Consider the following 17,966-nt stretch of genomic DNA (forward strand, 5'->3'; position numbering starts at 1 on the left):
AGAAATGAGCAGTTGTCTGAGCTAACTAGAAAGCCAAAAGGCTTTCTATGCATATTTGTAGTCAAGCCTTTTGAGATTATGGAGAATTCCCATTCATCAGATCATACTTATCAAGGGCCTTGGAGAAGAGCAATAGGGCCAAGATCTGTGATTCTACTGACACTGAGAACTCCTCTAAAGAAGAAACTGCTCTACCAATCCAGGGAAGCATTTTCTCTTCAATTTAGAACCTCAGAAGGCTGCCTCAAGGACATGGCTTGTCCAGTATAAAACAACCCATATATGTTTTAGGAGACTTGAACCCAGTCAGCTCTTCCTGGCTCTGAGGTCAGCTCTCTATTTTCTTTTTTTTTTTGACTTTTTGATGTCAGTTTATTTTTTATGCATGCCAACATGCAGATATGAAACATTCAAAAGATACTGTAAAAATGAGGTGGATCAACTTTTTTTCAGTCAAGAATATCATGTTTTCTGCTAGAACAGTATTAAAAATATTTATGATATTAAAATATGTAAAAACATTTGCTGAGAAAATAGTTTAATTTTCACTTTTATTAAGAGGAAATGCATTCCTCTTAAATTGATCTCTGTGGAATATCTAATACTGCTTAGCAAAGCGCTACGTATACAGCAAAGGAGTCCATTCTTGTCACTATTGAACTTCCTGTTATGATATTGCTTAATTAGTAATACTCTTTTCAAAACAAAAGCTTACTAAGTCCACAGTAACGTAATTCGTATCCTGTCAAATGTCTTCAATAAAGAAGAGGATATTGTGCTTAAAGACTTATTCAAGAATTCAATATGCACAATGTTGAAAATATATGAGTAGGGAACATTCAGTGTAAACTCTGAAAGCTCCTAAATAACAGTGAAAGGAAGCCAAATTTCACATGTAAAGAAGTCTCAAAAAAACTTCTTAACTTCATGGCCTCAAAATATTTTCTTTTTTTCTTATCATTTCTCAATTTGCAATGATGTAACTTTTTTAACACACCTTTTTCCTTATGACAATAATTTTTATGATAGGAAAAGTTTCCTATTTTTGCAGGAAACATGATCAATAAAACTAATTGTGTTTTTTTTTGTTTTTTGGTGGTAGTGGGAGTTCTGGAAAGATAGAGTATTCAGAACACTTGATAATGTGCATGTGCTCAATCTATCACATTTTCTTCATCATTTTTTCCCCTTTAATTATGTCTATTTGCTCTCTTCCAGGTAGAGGTTATGGACCTTAATGTAGGAAATAATTGAGTCTAGAAGCAGATACTTCACGCTTCATCCTTGGTACAAGGCTTGTCTTAAGTATGTGGCACTCAAATCACTCTGCACTACAATCTTAACTAGATGTACATTATTTTGATAGGGAGTTAAAATGGCTGATTCAGTGATATATTGTTGAGAGTCATGTCCAGCCCTGCTAATACATACCAAGCCAAACTTTTCAACTATTTCTTTTTTTTTTCAACTATTTCTTGAATGCATTCATCTTTCCAGAGGTTGGGGGTTTGAAATATCCTCAGGACATCTGCACCACAGAGCAGCTTAACTCAGGAGCAGCTGTATGGGCTGGAGTGGCAATATCCTCAGTAGATATCTCAGAGTCTCACCTGGAGCATGTGGCCTCTTTCCTCTTGGGTAAGGATCTGAGCAATTCACTGTAGTGGTGTCTCAACACCTTCACTGTTTCTATCCACTTCTTTTGTTCACTCTCCCATTGATCCACTTGAATCCAGTTGGATGTCTGGAGGGCCACTTGTACTATGGCCACCTAGTGTTTTGCTGCTGCAAGATATTTCTTTTTATAGTTGTCATTTACTGGGGAAATTATGCCTTCAATCACCTGGTACATTCCTATTTGGTGAAGATGATCTCTAGCCACTTCAAATAAATGCAGGTGCATATTTGTAATGGGGTTAAAGGAGCCACAGGCAAGGAGAATAACTGATATCTTGCAACTCATTAGGAGCATCAAAATCTTGTTTAGCAGTACATCTCACATGGAGATTAGAAGTGATATAAGGACTTTTTCAAACTCTCTCTGCAGAATTCTGGAATGGATTGTGAGATAGGGAAGACACTGGCATAGGGCCGCTCAGCAAGGTGTACCTGAGAGGCTTCATATTTTTAGGGTGCACTGCTCAGGCAACTAACAACAAATAAGAAGGAGCTGGTCTGTCACTCAGGTTGAGATTCCAGCTCTCTATCTTCTATGCATGTTGTCTTTAGTATACACCAAGGTCCTTTAGGATAGTTTAAACTTCTCACCAAACTACTTAATAAACAGAACTGTTACTTATTACTTTGGGCCTAATGGTGCTGTGAAAAAATTACTTATATCCTAAGGGCACCATGAACTGAGAAAGTCTGGGAACCTCTAGATTATAGGTCTTATGCAAAAATATTTTAAGCCCTGGATAACCCAGGGCTTTAAAAGAAAAGTACAGTGTTCAACTGAGAAAAACCAAGGGGCATTGAGAAAAGAACCCCCTAGACTTGAAATCAGATAATCTAGATCCACATCTTGGCTGTTATTTGCAATTTGTGTGACCTTGGGCAAGTCACTTTTGGGCATTTATTTCTTCCTATATAAAATGAAGAGGTTAAACTAGATGGAGAAAGCTAGGTTGCAAAGAGAACAGAGTACTGGGTCTGCAATCAGGAAGTTCTTGAGTCCAAAACAAGCTTCAAACACTTATTAGCTGTTGGGATCTTGGAGAAGTCACTTCACCCTCTTTACCTAAATTTCCTCATCTGTAAAATGAACTAGAGAAGGAAACAGCAAACCATGCCAGTATCTCTGCCAAAAAAAACCCACAAATGGGATCGCAGAGTCAGAAATGATTGAAATGACTAAAACACAGCAGACTAGATGACATTTAAGGTCCCTTTCAGATCCAAATCCTATGCTATATGTTGTTTAAGATGCTCCTAATAAACTCGAAGAGAAGAATGCCATTTGGGTGGTAGGTTTTAGGGATAAAGGTCAAATCCTATATTGCTATTCAGGCCCAATCTTGTCATGGGGTAAAAATTATGAGGTTTATTGCTATAATTTTTATTTTTAAATTGAATGAACCAAAGTAAAAATGGTCTATTAGCTGATCTAGGATAAAACTGCAGGGAAGGAAATGACTATAATGCAAACTGAGAAAATGCTAAGAGCTAGGAGCTGTGAGAAAGGAGGGTGGGTTGGGAGAGGAATGAGAAGTGTAAAAATTTCCTGGTATCTGATGATTCACTATCTTGTTTTCATTTCTATTTGCTAAGAAGAAAAGGTGGGATATAATTCCTCTTCCATCATTGTAAGCCCATGAAAACTCAACTGACTGCTACAAAGGATGCCAGTATGCATGCCCCAAATCAAGGGAGCCAGAGATTAGGCATTGCCCCCTCCCAAGCTCCCTCTTTGCTGTGTGGGGGCCACACAGAGTTGAGCTTCCTGAATCTTTGCCCCTCATTCCTCATTCCTCTTAAACAAGTCGGAAAATACCTTCAGATTAGTCCTCCAAACTACCCTCCTCCCTGCCTTCCTTGCCTCACCAATCATTGGACAGTTGATTCTTTATTTCAAACTATCCAAGTGTGAGAAAGCTTAGGACCTGGGACTCAGGATGTTGTTTGTGTATGTCTGAGCAACCAGACTGCTGGAGAGGGGGCAGGGCTGGTTCCTACTGGTACCTGCCATCCCTGGGGGGCAGTATCGCTCTTTGGGAACAGCTGCCTCCCCTCTTGCCCTCAATCATCAAAAAATCTGGTTCTCCCACACTGCTTGGACTTCTGCCCAGGAATTTACCATCTGTGCAAGCAAGCCGGAGGTGGCCAAATGGATGAGGGATCCTGGGGGGAAACAAACAAACTAGCAAAATACCCAATTGAAACCTCTGATCCTAAAGTACCAGGAAACCTTCTCAAACAACCTTTCTACAAAGAAGACCAAGGTGAAGAGCTCTCAGTCCCTTGGGGTCAAGGGGCTACTTGGCCCTCAGGGGCTGACAAATCGAGGTATTCAAGGCCACACGGCCAGAAGAGGCTTCAGGCTGCAGAATCAAGTGGCTGGTTTTGGACTCAAAGACATTTTCTTTCTGGTTGGAGAGGCAATCCTTAACATTTCAAGGAGGCAAATGACTGGCTTGGGAGTCTTTAGTCAATATGCATTTATTACATATTTCCTATGTGCTGGGGACTTTGCTAAGCCCAGACTTACCAAAAAAGAGTCTGCCTTCAAGGAGCTTTCATTCTAGAGAGGGAGTCCTTCATCTAAATAGCTTCTTGCAAAAGGGGGCTTCAAGAAAAGGGAGTCAGAATAGCAAAGAGGTGGGGGTAAAGAGACAATGATCTTCTTCCCTCTCCATGAATCACTGCTCTTACATAGTCAGATCCAGTTTCTAAAGATAGGGGTGATTATTTTCAGTAGAAATCCATAGCAAATGAAGTAAACACTTGGTCCTCCCTTCATAACTTCCTAAGTCTGAAAAACATGAATGAATGGAAAATCACTCACTTACCTAGGACCCAGACCATGATTAACATCTCAGTCCAGGTGAACTGGGTTGTTTTCACTCTGAAGATTTGCTTTGGGTAGTCGATGACGGTGATGTTAGGGAGTGTCGTTATGCCCTCGAATCTGTCTGAGGCGTTAAATACCAGCAGGCATAGGAAAATGATGAAGGACGCAGCATGGGCCACAAATTTCATGAATGGGCTTCGGAGGACTTTTCCAAGCTACCACATGTAAGACAGAAATTAGAAAAAAAAAATTCACTTGAAGAAACCTGGCTCCTACTTGCTTATCTTTGTATTCCTAGTCCTGACCCAGTCCTTTGCACATACTAGGAGTTCTTAAAGCTTATTGCATTAAATGGAGGTCCTACTCAATTGATAAACAGTGTGACATAGTGGATAGAGTGCTAAACTGGGGAGGGGGTTCCAAAGACCTGGCTTCAAATGCACCCCGCCAAACTTACCAGCTTTATGAATGTGATCTTGTTTGAACCTCACCAGAATTCTGGGAGGCTGGTGCTATTTTTTTTAATAATTGAGGAAATTGAGGTTGATGTTGGTTAAGTGATTTGCTCACAATCATACAGCTAGTAAGTGCTTGAGGGAGGATTTGAACTCATGTCTTCCTGGCACTGTGGAGTCCCTAATGGCATCTAAAAGACAAGGGAGACCTGCCTTGGGGCAAACCTACCATATCAGGTCATATCCCTAAGATATCCTTGCCTGCCCTTTGAAGCTCACTGACCTTGTTTAGAAGGTCATGAAAGGAGATGCTGACAACGAGAAGGCCAAGTATGATCTGGATTCAGAAGACAGGAAAGGTTGGAATCTCAGCTCACTTACTAGCAGTGTGACCTTGACCAAGTCCCTTTCCCTCTCTGAACCTGCTCTTCCCTGTAAAATAAGGGGAGTAGAGTGTCTCTTAAGTTCCCATCCAGTCTTAAGTGTATAATCAAAAGACCCCAATAGTCATGGCTACCATTTTATAGTATTATAAAGTTTTCAAAGAGCTTGTCTCACCATAGCCTGTGACATAAAGTAGATGCCATTAGTAACCCCATTTGACAGAGGAGTAAAATGAGACAGAGTAAAGGGTCCCACAGCTAAGTGTCTCCAAATCTCATTATGTCCATTTAACAGATAAAAAGATTGAAAGTCAGGGGCTTCATCCAGTCACTTGCATGAACATGGGTTCATGCAGCCAGTAAGTTCAATGATGTTCAATGTCAAACACCTGCAAATGAATTTCAGGAAAGAGGATGGAATGACCAACTGCCTGCTGTGCCTATTCTTGCAGAAGATTACTGTGACGAGCCAATTTCTTAAAAGTCAAGGAGGAAAAGGACTATCCTCACCCCCCATTCTCAAAAGATGATCTTTTCCTGGTTAGTCACCCATATCAGCTATCCTAGTGTTTAGCACTCACCTCTATTTGCCTATTACCTCAACTATAAAACAGGGATCATAATAGCACCTATCTCTTGGAGTTGTTGTGGGGATTAAAAGAGATAATATTTGTAAAGCATTTTGCAAACTTTAAAAATCTATACAAATGTTATCACCACCACCACCACCATCATCCCCACCTAGAGCCACATATTTAGAGCTAGAAGAGACATTTATAAGTAACCAAGTCTAATCTTTTCATTTTATAGATAAGGACACTAAGGCCAAGGGAAGTGGTTTATGCAGGATCACACAACTAGTAAGTTGGGGATGCTGGTTTCAAATTCTTGCTAACTCCAGGATCCTGTGTTGCCTGTTGAAAGCCTTATCCTCCTGGGCTCAGTTCAGGTGATGTCTCTTCCATGCACCTCCCCAGGTCCATCTTCTCTCCCTTAAACTTTCTTGGAGTCCTTTCCTTACAGTTTGCCCTCTTATTCCCTACATTACAGAATGCTTTTCTATAGCTGTTATTTACCCAGGAGACATTGTATTCTAAGACAGATATGTATGGGTCATCTTTGCATCCCCAAACTGGCCTAATAATTCTTTGTTTAGTTTCAATGAATTAAATCAGATGAAAAAGAACTTAAAATGTTTGGTTTGGGGTCAAAAATAGAATTGCCAAGCAACCTAAAAATAATCCATTCTTTCAGATAAATTATATGCACAGTTGTGAAAGCAAGGTGAAATTAAAGGAGAGCCTGGGAATATTCTCCCAGAGGTTTCCCGGAAGCAGGAATGGGACTTAGATTTTATCAAAGGGAAACAAGGGATCTACAATGGGATATCTATTGGGAGAGGTCATGTTGATCTGGGGAATGCAACTGATCTTTTTTTTTTGGCAAGGCAATTGGGATTAAGTGACTTGCTTAGGTCACACAGTATCAAGTGTCTAAGGTCAAATTTGAACTCAGGTCCTCTTGACTCCAGGGCCAGTGCTCTATCCACTGCACCACCTAGTTACAATAATCTTAATAAAAACCAGAGTTTTGGATTTGAAACAGAAGTGGGCCCTCTCAGGACCACAATTGCAGCCTAACTTGTATGATCAGCCTGGCCTCCCCAGGCTTGTCAGAGGCATTTTGGTGTGACCAGACTTGGGTATATTGAGTCTTGGGCATCTTTGCCAGGCGCCCATCTGATCTTGATGTGGCCATAGCTGGTCATTCTCCTAGCTGGCTCCCAGGCTGAAGTAAGAGTAGCCTTAATGGAGTCTTAAGGGCCTCATCTTTAACTCCCTTCTGTCTAACCTTTCCCTGGGCTTTCAAGGACAAATTGAAAGAGGGGGGAAAAAAGAGAAAAGGGAAAAGGAGGAGGTGTTTGGTTCTGTTTTTTTTTTTTCCCTGAAGAAGCTAAGAACATTTTGTAATACTGGTTTGTAAAGGAGTCACTTCTTTTCACTGCATCCATTTTTCATCCCATCTTGAACAAAAATATAAAATGGCAAATCTTAATGCATAATATAAAAATCAACTTTTATTCACTTCATCCCTCTCTTTACTTAACTAGTTCCAAGTCAAACTCAGTATTTCTTTTCTCTCAAACCCACTCCACTTTCAAACTTCCATAGTTCTATCAAGAATACTATAATCCTTTCTATCTCACTGTTAGGAAGATATGGATTCAAACCTGATCCCATATTTTTACTATCAATATGACACTGACTAAGTTACTTGACCTCTGTCTCAGTTTCCTCATTTCTAAAATGGGCCCCTATAAACATGGTTTGTGTGACTGCATGTGAACAAATTCTCACCATCTCAAGTTGGGGAGAGAAAAGAGAAGGAGGAAAAGATTTGGGACCCAAAATTTAATTTTAATATTTAAATTTAAATGTTAAGTATAAACAGTAAAAATTAATGCTAAAATTGTCTTTACAATAAATAAAATACAAAATTAAAAATATCATTTACATATTTAAAAATATTATTACAAATAGTATCATCTGTCTCCAGGGGTAATATAAAGATAAAATGGGACAATCTTTATAACACCCATCATGAACGAAGTGCTATATAATTGCTAGCTGTTATTATTATTATTTTTACTCCTTACTATGTCTCATCCAACATATCTATGTTGTTGCTGCTCTTCCTGTACAATCTTCTCACTTCCATCTCCTTGTCCCTATTCACGTGTTGGCCAGTCTGGTTCAGGCTCTCAACGCCTCTCACCTGGACTATTACAATAGGCTTCTAATTCTAAGGGCCTCCCAAGATCCATTTACTCAGAGCTGCCTCACTTATTTTCCTACAGCATATGCAACTTTTTGACTCATTAAATTCCAATAGCTCCCTATTGCCTCTAGGATGAACTAGAAACTCTTCAATTTAGCTTTTAAACACCTTCACAACCTGGCCACCATCTATCTTTTAAATTTTTTGTATATCATTCTCTTCCTAAGAACCATGGGCCTAACCCAACAACCCTCCTTGTTGTTCCTCACATATGACTCTCCACTTCCCATCTCTGTACCTTTGCCTGGTGACCTTCAAGCCTACAATCCACTCCTGTTTCACCTCTTCCTCCCAGAATCCCATTTCCTTCCAAATTCTGCTCCAGTAACATCTTCATCAAGCCTTCCCTGAGCCTACCTGCCACCCCTAGCCACCATGCCACCATGCCCCCACCTCATCCAAAAATCTACCAAAAATTTCTTTTGTTTCTCTCATACAGATTTTTCTACTGGGACATTCACAAAAGCTCCTCAAGGGCAGCAAAGGTTGGCTTTTTTTTTTGCCTTTGTCTCAGTACTTATCATGGTCACTGATACAAGGAAGGCATTTAATAAATTCTTCATTGATTGATTGATTGATTGAGTTCAATCAGAAAGAGTTCAGGAACAAATAGCTATTATATATATATAAATGTATATCTACATTATAAAATTTATGTTATATTAACAATTATTAAAATTAAAAAGTAATCATAAAATTATATGTGTATATAATTTTATGATTTTACACACACACACACATACACATATATATATATATATGTATATGAATTTTACATTAAATATTCTATGGCCCAAATCTTGGGTAGATAAAATGACAGCCTTTGATGATTAAATAAAAATACTGGGATTGAAGACCAATGATGGAATCTCTGGGACAATCCAGCACAACAAGGTTCATGTTCATTCTGGTCCTAGCTAGTTTTAATTTCTTCTCGTGAGTCTCAATTTATTATCATTACTACTACTCCTAATAGCTAGCATTTTCAAAGCATTTTATAAATATCGATTTTATTCTCACAACAATACCAGAGAAAGTTGCTCTTATCATTATCATTACTGCTATTATTATTGTTGACTGTTCTTACTCCTTACTCTCTCTTCATCCAACATATCTAAGCTGTTGCTGGCCCAAAATTCTTGATGCAGTTAAATAGCTTTAATCAGCTATTAAGTTTAAATAAATTAATGCTTTAAACTGCTCTAGGAATTTTGGGGCACCATGCTTTTTTTATTCATGGAGTTTGGGTAAGAGAGGGTCTAGGAATAAGTTAGCAACCTTGTTGTTATTCTTATATGTTATATATTATTATATTATATATATACTATATATTATATTGTATCATATATTAATGCTCTGAGGGCTATTGCAAAATGACCTTTCTATAATTAAAAATTGATAGATTGGAATTTAATTTCATCTTCTATAGATTTATTATTATTATTATTTATTCTCAGAATGAGGAAACATAATAGATATTGCTGAGTCATTTAACAGTGAATGGAGAATGCCCATTAGCTGGGGGACTGTCTGAATAAATTAGGGTTTATGAAAATGATGGAATATTATTTTGCTGTAAGAAATGATGAAGTCTGGGAAGACTTATATTAACTGATACAAAGTAAAGTGAGAAGAACCAGGAGAACAGTGCACATAATAACAGCAACATTGTAAACGATGTAGTAACTGATCAATATAGTGATCCATCATAGTTTCAAAGGACTCAAGAAGAAAAATGCTTATTCACCTCTAGATAAAGAACCCAGAGACTGATTAAAGATTTTTTCCTCCCTCCTCCTCCCTCCCCTCCTTCTTTCCAATACAGAAATTTCTTTTATATTACTATGCATATTTGTAATGATGTATGTGTGTGTGTGTGTGTGTGTGTAAAGAGAAAGAGAGACAGAGACAGAGAATTTAGACTTAAAAAGAATTAAAATTTTCTGTGCTTTTCAAAAATAAAGAATAAATAAAAAATAAAACAGTGAACAGGATGGAGAAGCTAACAATTGTACTCCCTCTCTCCCTCACTCTCTCTCTCTCTCACACACACACACACACACACACACACATACACACACACATCATCACAGGACATTAAAGCAGAAAAGTCAGTACCCTGCTACATGGGGCGATCCAGTAGCCAATGGCCAGGAAGGGCAGGCCCAAGGCCACCACCAACACCACCAAACACTTGATAGCAATGGCCTGTTCTCGTAATCCTGAGAGGTTCTCGTACCAGATGGTCAAAAGCTGCTGCTGACAGTTGGGATGAGCCACAAACTGCAGACAAATAGAAGGAAACATATGTTACAGAGCCATGATCAGGGCAGGACAAACAGCTGATGTACTCATACTCTAGTCTGCCAGAGACTCAACTGCTTCTTCAGGACCTTAGGAGCCAGAAACTTCCCAGCAGAGTGGCTCAGGTCACTTACATGAACAAATAACCTTCTTTATGTCAGGGATCTGTGATGCTGTTGGCATGCACATGCCCTCCTGGCCCATCTAAGCCTCAGCACACTGCCTTGTGAATGTCTATGGCCAAAAGAAAATCATTCCCTGGCTGCCAGCCGCACTTGAAATAATGAGCCCCTTAGGACAATTCTGGTCCTTAGCTAGCAGAACTACAGAACAGAATGTAGCTGAGCTTATATTGAAAAATCTTTTCTCTTTTAATGTAAAAAATTGTGGATTCTATTCCTTTCCTCAGTCCCATGACTAAAAGTAATCAACCACTGATGGAGAACCACTGATATAAGACCAGCTGTATTTATATTTATTGATTTTTTTTTAGTTTTTTTTTTCCAAGGCAAATGGGGTTAAGTGGCTTGCCCAAGGCCACACAGCTAGGTAATTATTAAGTGTCTGAGACCGGATTTGAACTCAGGTACTCCCGACTCCAGGGCCGGTGCTCTATCCACTGTGCCACCTAGCCACCCCATTTATTGATTTTTTAAAAAGTATTTGCCTTGGGAAAATCTTTAGCTTAGTCACAAACAGAACTGGAAGGGATGTTAGAGGCCATTTAATATGACTTCATCTCTTAACAGATGAGGAAAATGAAGTCCAGAGAAAGACTAAGTAACTTGCCAAGGTCACACAAGGTAGCAGGGGTCAGAGGCAGAATATGGACTCAAGTCTGCTACTCTTGTACTCTTTCCACTGAATCTTATGTAGCCAATCTTCTTGCAACATTCAATGCTAAAGGTCTTTACTACAATAACCTGTAGAAGAGTGAACAGCACCCCCAACTTTTAGTAATAATAAGTAGTATTTTATATAAAGCTTAAGAATTGTAAAAACATTCTACAAAGAGTCTCTCATTTGATCAGTTATAGTTTTATCAGCAGAAATAATATTAGGGAAGATGCATCACCAGCTGGATAAGAGTCTTTTCCCCCAATGATGAAGCCCACAGTGCATCTGTGTCTAACCACCCTGGACCATTCTTGTCTAAGTCCTTCTTTAAGTTCAACCCAGGGATCCATCCAATGTGTTGGAGACCTTCCTTGCATTCTTCTGATGTCATGAGGACCCAGCAGAGCACACTGGATGTCCACTTGCACCACTCTCTATAGGACTAGCTGATCTTTTCTTCCACTTTGGAAGTTTCTCATTGCTCCTACATTGCAGCCTGCTCACACCCATCCTGCTGCAAATCAAAGGGCACAACAATCTCCAAAGAACCAAAGCTGTAGGACATGCAAAGGGCCCTAGAGAAGCAGACACAACTAAAAGCAGGCCAGAGCATTGTATCAAATGCCACTTGTGCCCAAGAAGTGTCATTCAAAGATGGCACCTGGGAAACATACAGTCACAAAAGGAGATGGACCAGCCTGTGGGTGAGAGCTCCAGTACTGTCCTGCAATGCACACCAGATGACCTAGAGGCCCATGTAGCCTATGTCCCATGAAGGATATAGGGGAAGGCAGGGATAAGAACTGCACAGGAGGAGGTTTGAATGAACTGAAATTAGCACCAATGATGGAGAACCTCTTCTGTTGCGATCATCAAGCCACCTTTGAGAGAAACATGTCCAAGTGTTAGAGGAAACATAATCACTAGTGGTTCTGTCAAAAATATACATTTTGGTAATAGAGCCAGTGTGGTAGAATGGCTCTGAGTTCAAATCCCATATCTGATGTTTATTATCTATGTGTTCTTCCTGGATCTCAGTTTTTTCAACTTGTAAAGTGAAGAGATGGGTGAGACAACTCCAAAGTCCCTTCTGGCTCTAACTCACCAACTCTAGATTATATATTACATTGCTTTCATAGCTGTTACCTAATTCTTTTAGGTAGATTCCCTGAATAAAAATTAAATTGAGTTAAATGAGGATTTCATTGAGTTCCTGGAGGCTGACTTCTTTTGGTGGCTCCTTACATTTATATCATCTAAAGCTTCCATGTTAAAAACAAAACAGGTATACATTCCAGGTAAAAGTGCTTCTCATAACCTTCTTGAAACATTGAGCATGAAAGACCTTTACTCTAAAAACATGAGGAAGAGTGAATAGTACCCTGGACTTTTTAGTATAAATAACTAGCATTTATATAAGGCTTAAGAATTGTAAAGCACTCTACAAATAGCCAGCCCTATGACCTTCACAACAATCCTGGGAGGTAGGTGGGAGAAAACTGAGGCAGACAGAGGTAAAGTGACTGGTCCAGGGTCAGACAGCTAAGAAATTTGAACTCAGCTCCTCCTGACTCCAGGTCCAGCACTCTATCCACTGTACCAACAAGCTGCCTTTGCCAGAAGATCCCAAGCAAGCCACTTTTCTTTTAGGTTTTTGCAAGGCAAATGGGGTTAAGTGGCTTGCCCAAGGCCACACAGCTAGGCAATTATTAAGTGTCTGAGACCGGATTTGAACCCAGGTACTCCTGACTTCAGGGCCGGTGCTTTATCCACTGTGCCACCTAGCCACCCCAAGCCACTTATTTTCTCAGGGTCTCAGTTTCCTCCTCTGTAAAATTAGGGGACTGAACTCGATTCATAAAATCCCACCCAGTCATAAATATTTCTTTTATTCTATAATTCTCAGAGGAAAAAAATAAATATTTTAAAATAGGTAGAATAACTGACTCTGACTTGGCTAAGTATTGATTCTACTTTAATCAAGACAGAATTAATGCTGTTCATTACTTTTAAGTGATTTTCCATATTATCTGACCATTTGCAAATAGATAGATACATGGGCCAATAGGTATATTTTCCTATAAGGAAACTATAAGGGACTACAAAAATGATTATATTCGTCAAAGATAATAACATAATAACAAAAACTTATTTTTATAGCACTCTAAAATTTGCTTAATATTTTATGTTTTATAAGGAACTTTACACATAGTATCCCATTTGGGTCTTACAACAAGTGTAGGAGGTACATATTATTGGTCTTATCCCCATTTTTCAGATAAAAAGGCCAAGGTTCAGAGAAGCTAAACGAGCCATCCATGGTTTCACAGCTAATAAGTGTCAGAGACAGGATTTGACTCGGGTCACCCTACTTCTGAGACCTACATTTGGTCCACTCCATGTCTTGTGTACATATATGATTGAAGACTTAAGAGTAAGTGAGGATCTGGAATGAACACCCCTAAAAGAATTATGAGAAACTGGCTTTTTCCTCTCCTAGACTGAAGCGATATCAAGGGCAACTAGATAAAAGTACAGTAGACAGACATTTTGTCTCAAGAGGTTTCCTAACTGTGTCGCCCTGGGCAAGTCACTGAGTTTGTTTGCCTCAGTTTCCTTAAATGTAAAATGAGTATAAAAACAGCACCTACCTCCCAGGGCTGTTGTGAGGATCAACTAAGATAATATTTATAAAATACCTTTTTTTTTTCAGTTTTTACAAGGCAATGGGGTTAAGTGACTTTGCTGAAGGTCACACAGTTAGGTAATTGTTAAGTGTCTGAGGCCGGGTTTGAACTCAGGTACTCATGGCTACCATTTTATAGTACACACACACACACACACACACACACACACACACACACGCACACAAAATCATTATCCAATCATCCACAGTTCCACTCTGTAGATGAGCAAAAGATGACACAGGGCCACCAGGTGGAGGCTCCAAGTTACCCTTGACCCAAGTCACCAGCTAACCTCTTTTTTCTGGCTTGGCTCCAAGGCATCTATGTGCTTCCAAGGGCATGGGATGAGGGAATCTTTGTTTTCACATCCCTCTGACTCTCTTCTTTCAGTATCATGTACTGGAAAAGATCCGTGTTGGCTTTGAGGGCTGACTTTAGGTAATAGGGCTTTCTGCTTTTAAACTGAAGCAGTAAGTAAATCAGTATCTCTTGAGTGCCTACTGTATGTCAGATTCATCATACTGGTGCTCGGGATACAAAGGCAAAATCTCACTCCCTGTTTTGTTTATGAACCCAGAGGCTAAAGAAAACTTATTCCAGTGTCAGTGAAGTAGGTCTGAAGAAAAACTATTTTAATGCATTAAAGTCATCTCTACTTGGTACTCTTGATTCCTCTCCTCTTAATTTCTTCTTAATTTTACATCTTCCATCTTCACCATTCATTGTAAACTATCTCTCTGAAGTTACTCTTGATGATCAAATATAATGCTTCACCTTCCTTAGTCTTTCTTTCTCTGACCTGGTCTCCCATTCCCTTTCCTCCCCTCTGCTTTTCTTTCCTTGCTTTCCTTTTCCTTCTCAATTGGTGTCCCTGCCTCAGATCTTGCCCTTCTTCTCAATTCTTCCCCCACTCTCACCAGTCTCTCAGTTCTTTATCTAGAGGTGAATAAGCATTTTTCTTCTTGAGTCCTTTGAAACTATGATGGATCACTATATTGATCAGTTACTACATCATTACAATTGATTATCTTTACAATGTTGCTATTATTACATACACTGTTCCTGGTTCTGCTCACTTTACTTTGTATCAGTTAATATAAGTCTTCCCAGACTTCATCATTTCTTAAAGCAAAATAATATTCTATCATTTTCATAAGCCCTAATTTATTCAGACAGGCCCCAACTAATGGGCATTCTCCATTCACTTTTAAATGACTCACACAAAAGCTCAGTATAACCATGTCACCCTTTTCTCAATAAACTACATTGGCTCTCTATTACCTCCAGGATCATAAAGAAAGTCCTCTTTTTGGCATAGATACTCATCCCAACAGTCATTATTCCCTTCCACCCTCGATTGTCCAGACATCCTCAAATACTTGCTGTCCTTCACCAGCAATGCTACATTTCCCTTCTCTGTGACTTGACAGTGGCCACTATCTATGCCCAAAATACTCCAGGAATTTGGAGTTCCTGTTTTCCTTCAACATTCAACTCGAACAGCATCTTGATGAAGACACCTTTCCTGGTCCCATCAGAATAATCTGTGACTGTGTCTTTAGAAATTAAGAAGTTTAGATGGTAATAGTTGAACTATGAGGTGTAATTCTACAGAGGTATTAAAAGAGATAGTGTGAGAGAGTCAGAGATAGAGACAGAGTGAAACAGAGACAGACAGAGACAGAGACAGAGAGACAAAAGAGAAGGTCTACCAAAGTTTGGGAGTTACACATATTGATATGTGTATATATCATCTCCACCATTAATAAATTCCTGGAGAGCAGGGATTGTTTGATTTCGATCTCTGCACATCTAAACTCAGAACAGTACTGAGCCAGGGGAGGTCTTAATAAATGCTGACTTGAGTTACTTAATCCTACTTAAGAAGTTAATACCAAAAATCAGCCTTTAGATTTAAATGTCTCAGAAGGAAAATCATTTTTCTGGTTTCCTTTTTTTTTTTTTTTTTTTGCTTAGAGTTTCTCTAAACAGTTACAAAGCCCTCTGTACCAGCTGAAGTCACAACTTCTCAAACTCATCATTGTGTTTAACAGAGAGAGGCAGCCAGGCACCAGGGCCCAGCACCGAGGTTCTGAGTGAGGAGATTTGAGTTTGAGATGCAGCTCCAACACTTGCTAGCTGTGTGACAGGGCCTTGCTCAGCCTGTTTCCTCATTTGTAAAATAAGGCTTATGCCCTGAGCTCTCAGGCTTGTTGCGAGGAAAATTCTCTGTAAACCAACATGTCTGGCCTGTGTTCTCCCCTCCCATGTTGCAGGTGTTATCTTCCTCCCATGTATGGGATCTGGGAGTGTTCCATAGATATGGTGATTATGCCTTAAGAGTTTCCAAACTCAGTTCTTTCTCTGGAGGTGTAGATCACTGTTCATCATGGAACTTTGACATCTCCATGAAGTGACAAAGTGATTCTGTTATACTATGTGGTGGTTTCTGTATTTGTGTCCCCAAGGCTTAGCACAGTTTCTTTCTTTTTTTTTTTAAGATCTTTCAAGGCAACAGGGTTAAGTGGCTTGCCCAAGGGCACATGGCTAGGTAATTATTAAGTGTCTGAGGTCGGATTTGAACCCAGGTACTCCTGACTCCAAGGCCGGTGCTCTATCCACTGTGCACCTAGCCACCCCCTTAGCACAGTTTCTTAATAAAGACTTGTTGCATAATTCTGTTGCTTTTTTCCCCTAAAAGGCTGGGGAGAGTTAGGAAGAGGGAAATTTTATTAACTTTTTTAAAAATGAAATTGAATTTTAAACTATATTTGTGAAACTGCATGGCCTAGAAGACTAAGGTCTGGCCAGGGTAACAAAGATCTGGGATTGACTCCTCCTTCTGTCACATTCTAGATATATGACCATAGCTGAGTCACTGAACTTCCTCTTGGCTCCTAGCAAATCTCAAAGACTATCTATACAGAATGGACAGACTTTTGATCTAGATCAGCAGAGGGAATTTCCACACCAGGAATTCCTAGACTACAGATATTACAGGCTCAGACCAAATAAAAAAAAGTTTGTGAGATTATAATATTTTATCAGATAATAACCATGGGCATCCACCAAGTGCTTCAAAGTATGTGAAGCTCTATAGCGACATTATTTCACTGGTTCCCCACAACAAAGAGAGGAGGAAACAAGAGTCCTGTTTGGAAGAGGTAAATACCTGGAGAGGTAAATATCTGAGCTGGGATCAGAACCAAGGTCTTCTCTAGGGCAAATTTAGCAGGCTTCCCACAACGTAACACTGTCCCAACTCATAGGATCTATTGAATAGAGTCTGTACCTTGCTTTCCCTAGGGCAAACTTTAAGATCAGGATTTTAATTTGGGGAAAGAAGAGAGCCTACCACCACAGGAAAAGGAAAAAGAAAAAAGGAAAGCAAACCCTATTTAGAAGCTGCATCTAAAGAGAGAATAATTCCCCCAAGAGCTGAACCTGGGCTCTTCTCATGGACTTCCATCCAAGGAAATAGTCCTAATCTATGACAGGGGGCTTCAATATGTAAGGCACAGACAGTTTAACAACATGATGATGCAATTTCACAAATGTAATGGGATCCTGGATGGAGAGCTCTGAAAAGTAATGAGGAGGACATGCAAGTCCTAATAGGCACCAATTATCACTGAATTAAAAACCAGTCACCATATCTGCCCCCAAATCAGGATCTGGAGGCTGATGAGGGGAGGAACATTTAAAAGTAGTAGCTCTAGAAGAACTCAAATCAGAGTTTGACCAGAGATTTTCCAGAAAATGAAAAATCATCCCTGGGTGATAAATCAGGAAGAAGTCTTGAGATACAACCCCTTTGTTGTACAGAGGAAACAAAGGACCAGTGAGGGGAAGGGTCAGATTAGAATTTCCGCTCAACATACAGTTACCTCTTCTATATTGTGGGGGATTGAGGGGTATCAGCACCCCCCAAGATCTAGAAAATCCACATAAG

At 39.5% G+C, this 17,966-nt stretch overlaps 1 protein-coding gene and 1 pseudogene across 1 annotated transcript in view; both read right to left on the minus strand.

Moving 5' to 3' along the window:
* Positions 1-17,966, minus strand: part of TRPC3 (transient receptor potential cation channel subfamily C member 3) — a 91,891-nt gene that overhangs the window by 37,866 nt on the left and 36,059 nt on the right. The window contains exons 4-5 of the mRNA XM_074231536.1: positions 10,305-10,469; positions 4,509-4,725 (exon numbers count right to left, since the gene is read on the minus strand). Coding sequence (XP_074087637.1) covers positions 4,509-4,725; positions 10,305-10,469 — 382 coding nt within the window. The remainder of the gene's footprint in view (positions 1-4,508; positions 4,726-10,304; positions 10,470-17,966) is intronic.
* LOC141517385 (nicotinamide/nicotinic acid mononucleotide adenylyltransferase 3 pseudogene) lies at positions 329-4,494 on the minus strand (annotated as a pseudogene).

Source organism: Macrotis lagotis, chromosome 3 (genome assembly GCF_037893015.1).
Source record: "Macrotis lagotis isolate mMagLag1 chromosome 3, bilby.v1.9.chrom.fasta, whole genome shotgun sequence".
NCBI lineage: Eukaryota > Metazoa > Chordata > Mammalia > Peramelemorphia > Peramelidae > Macrotis > Macrotis lagotis.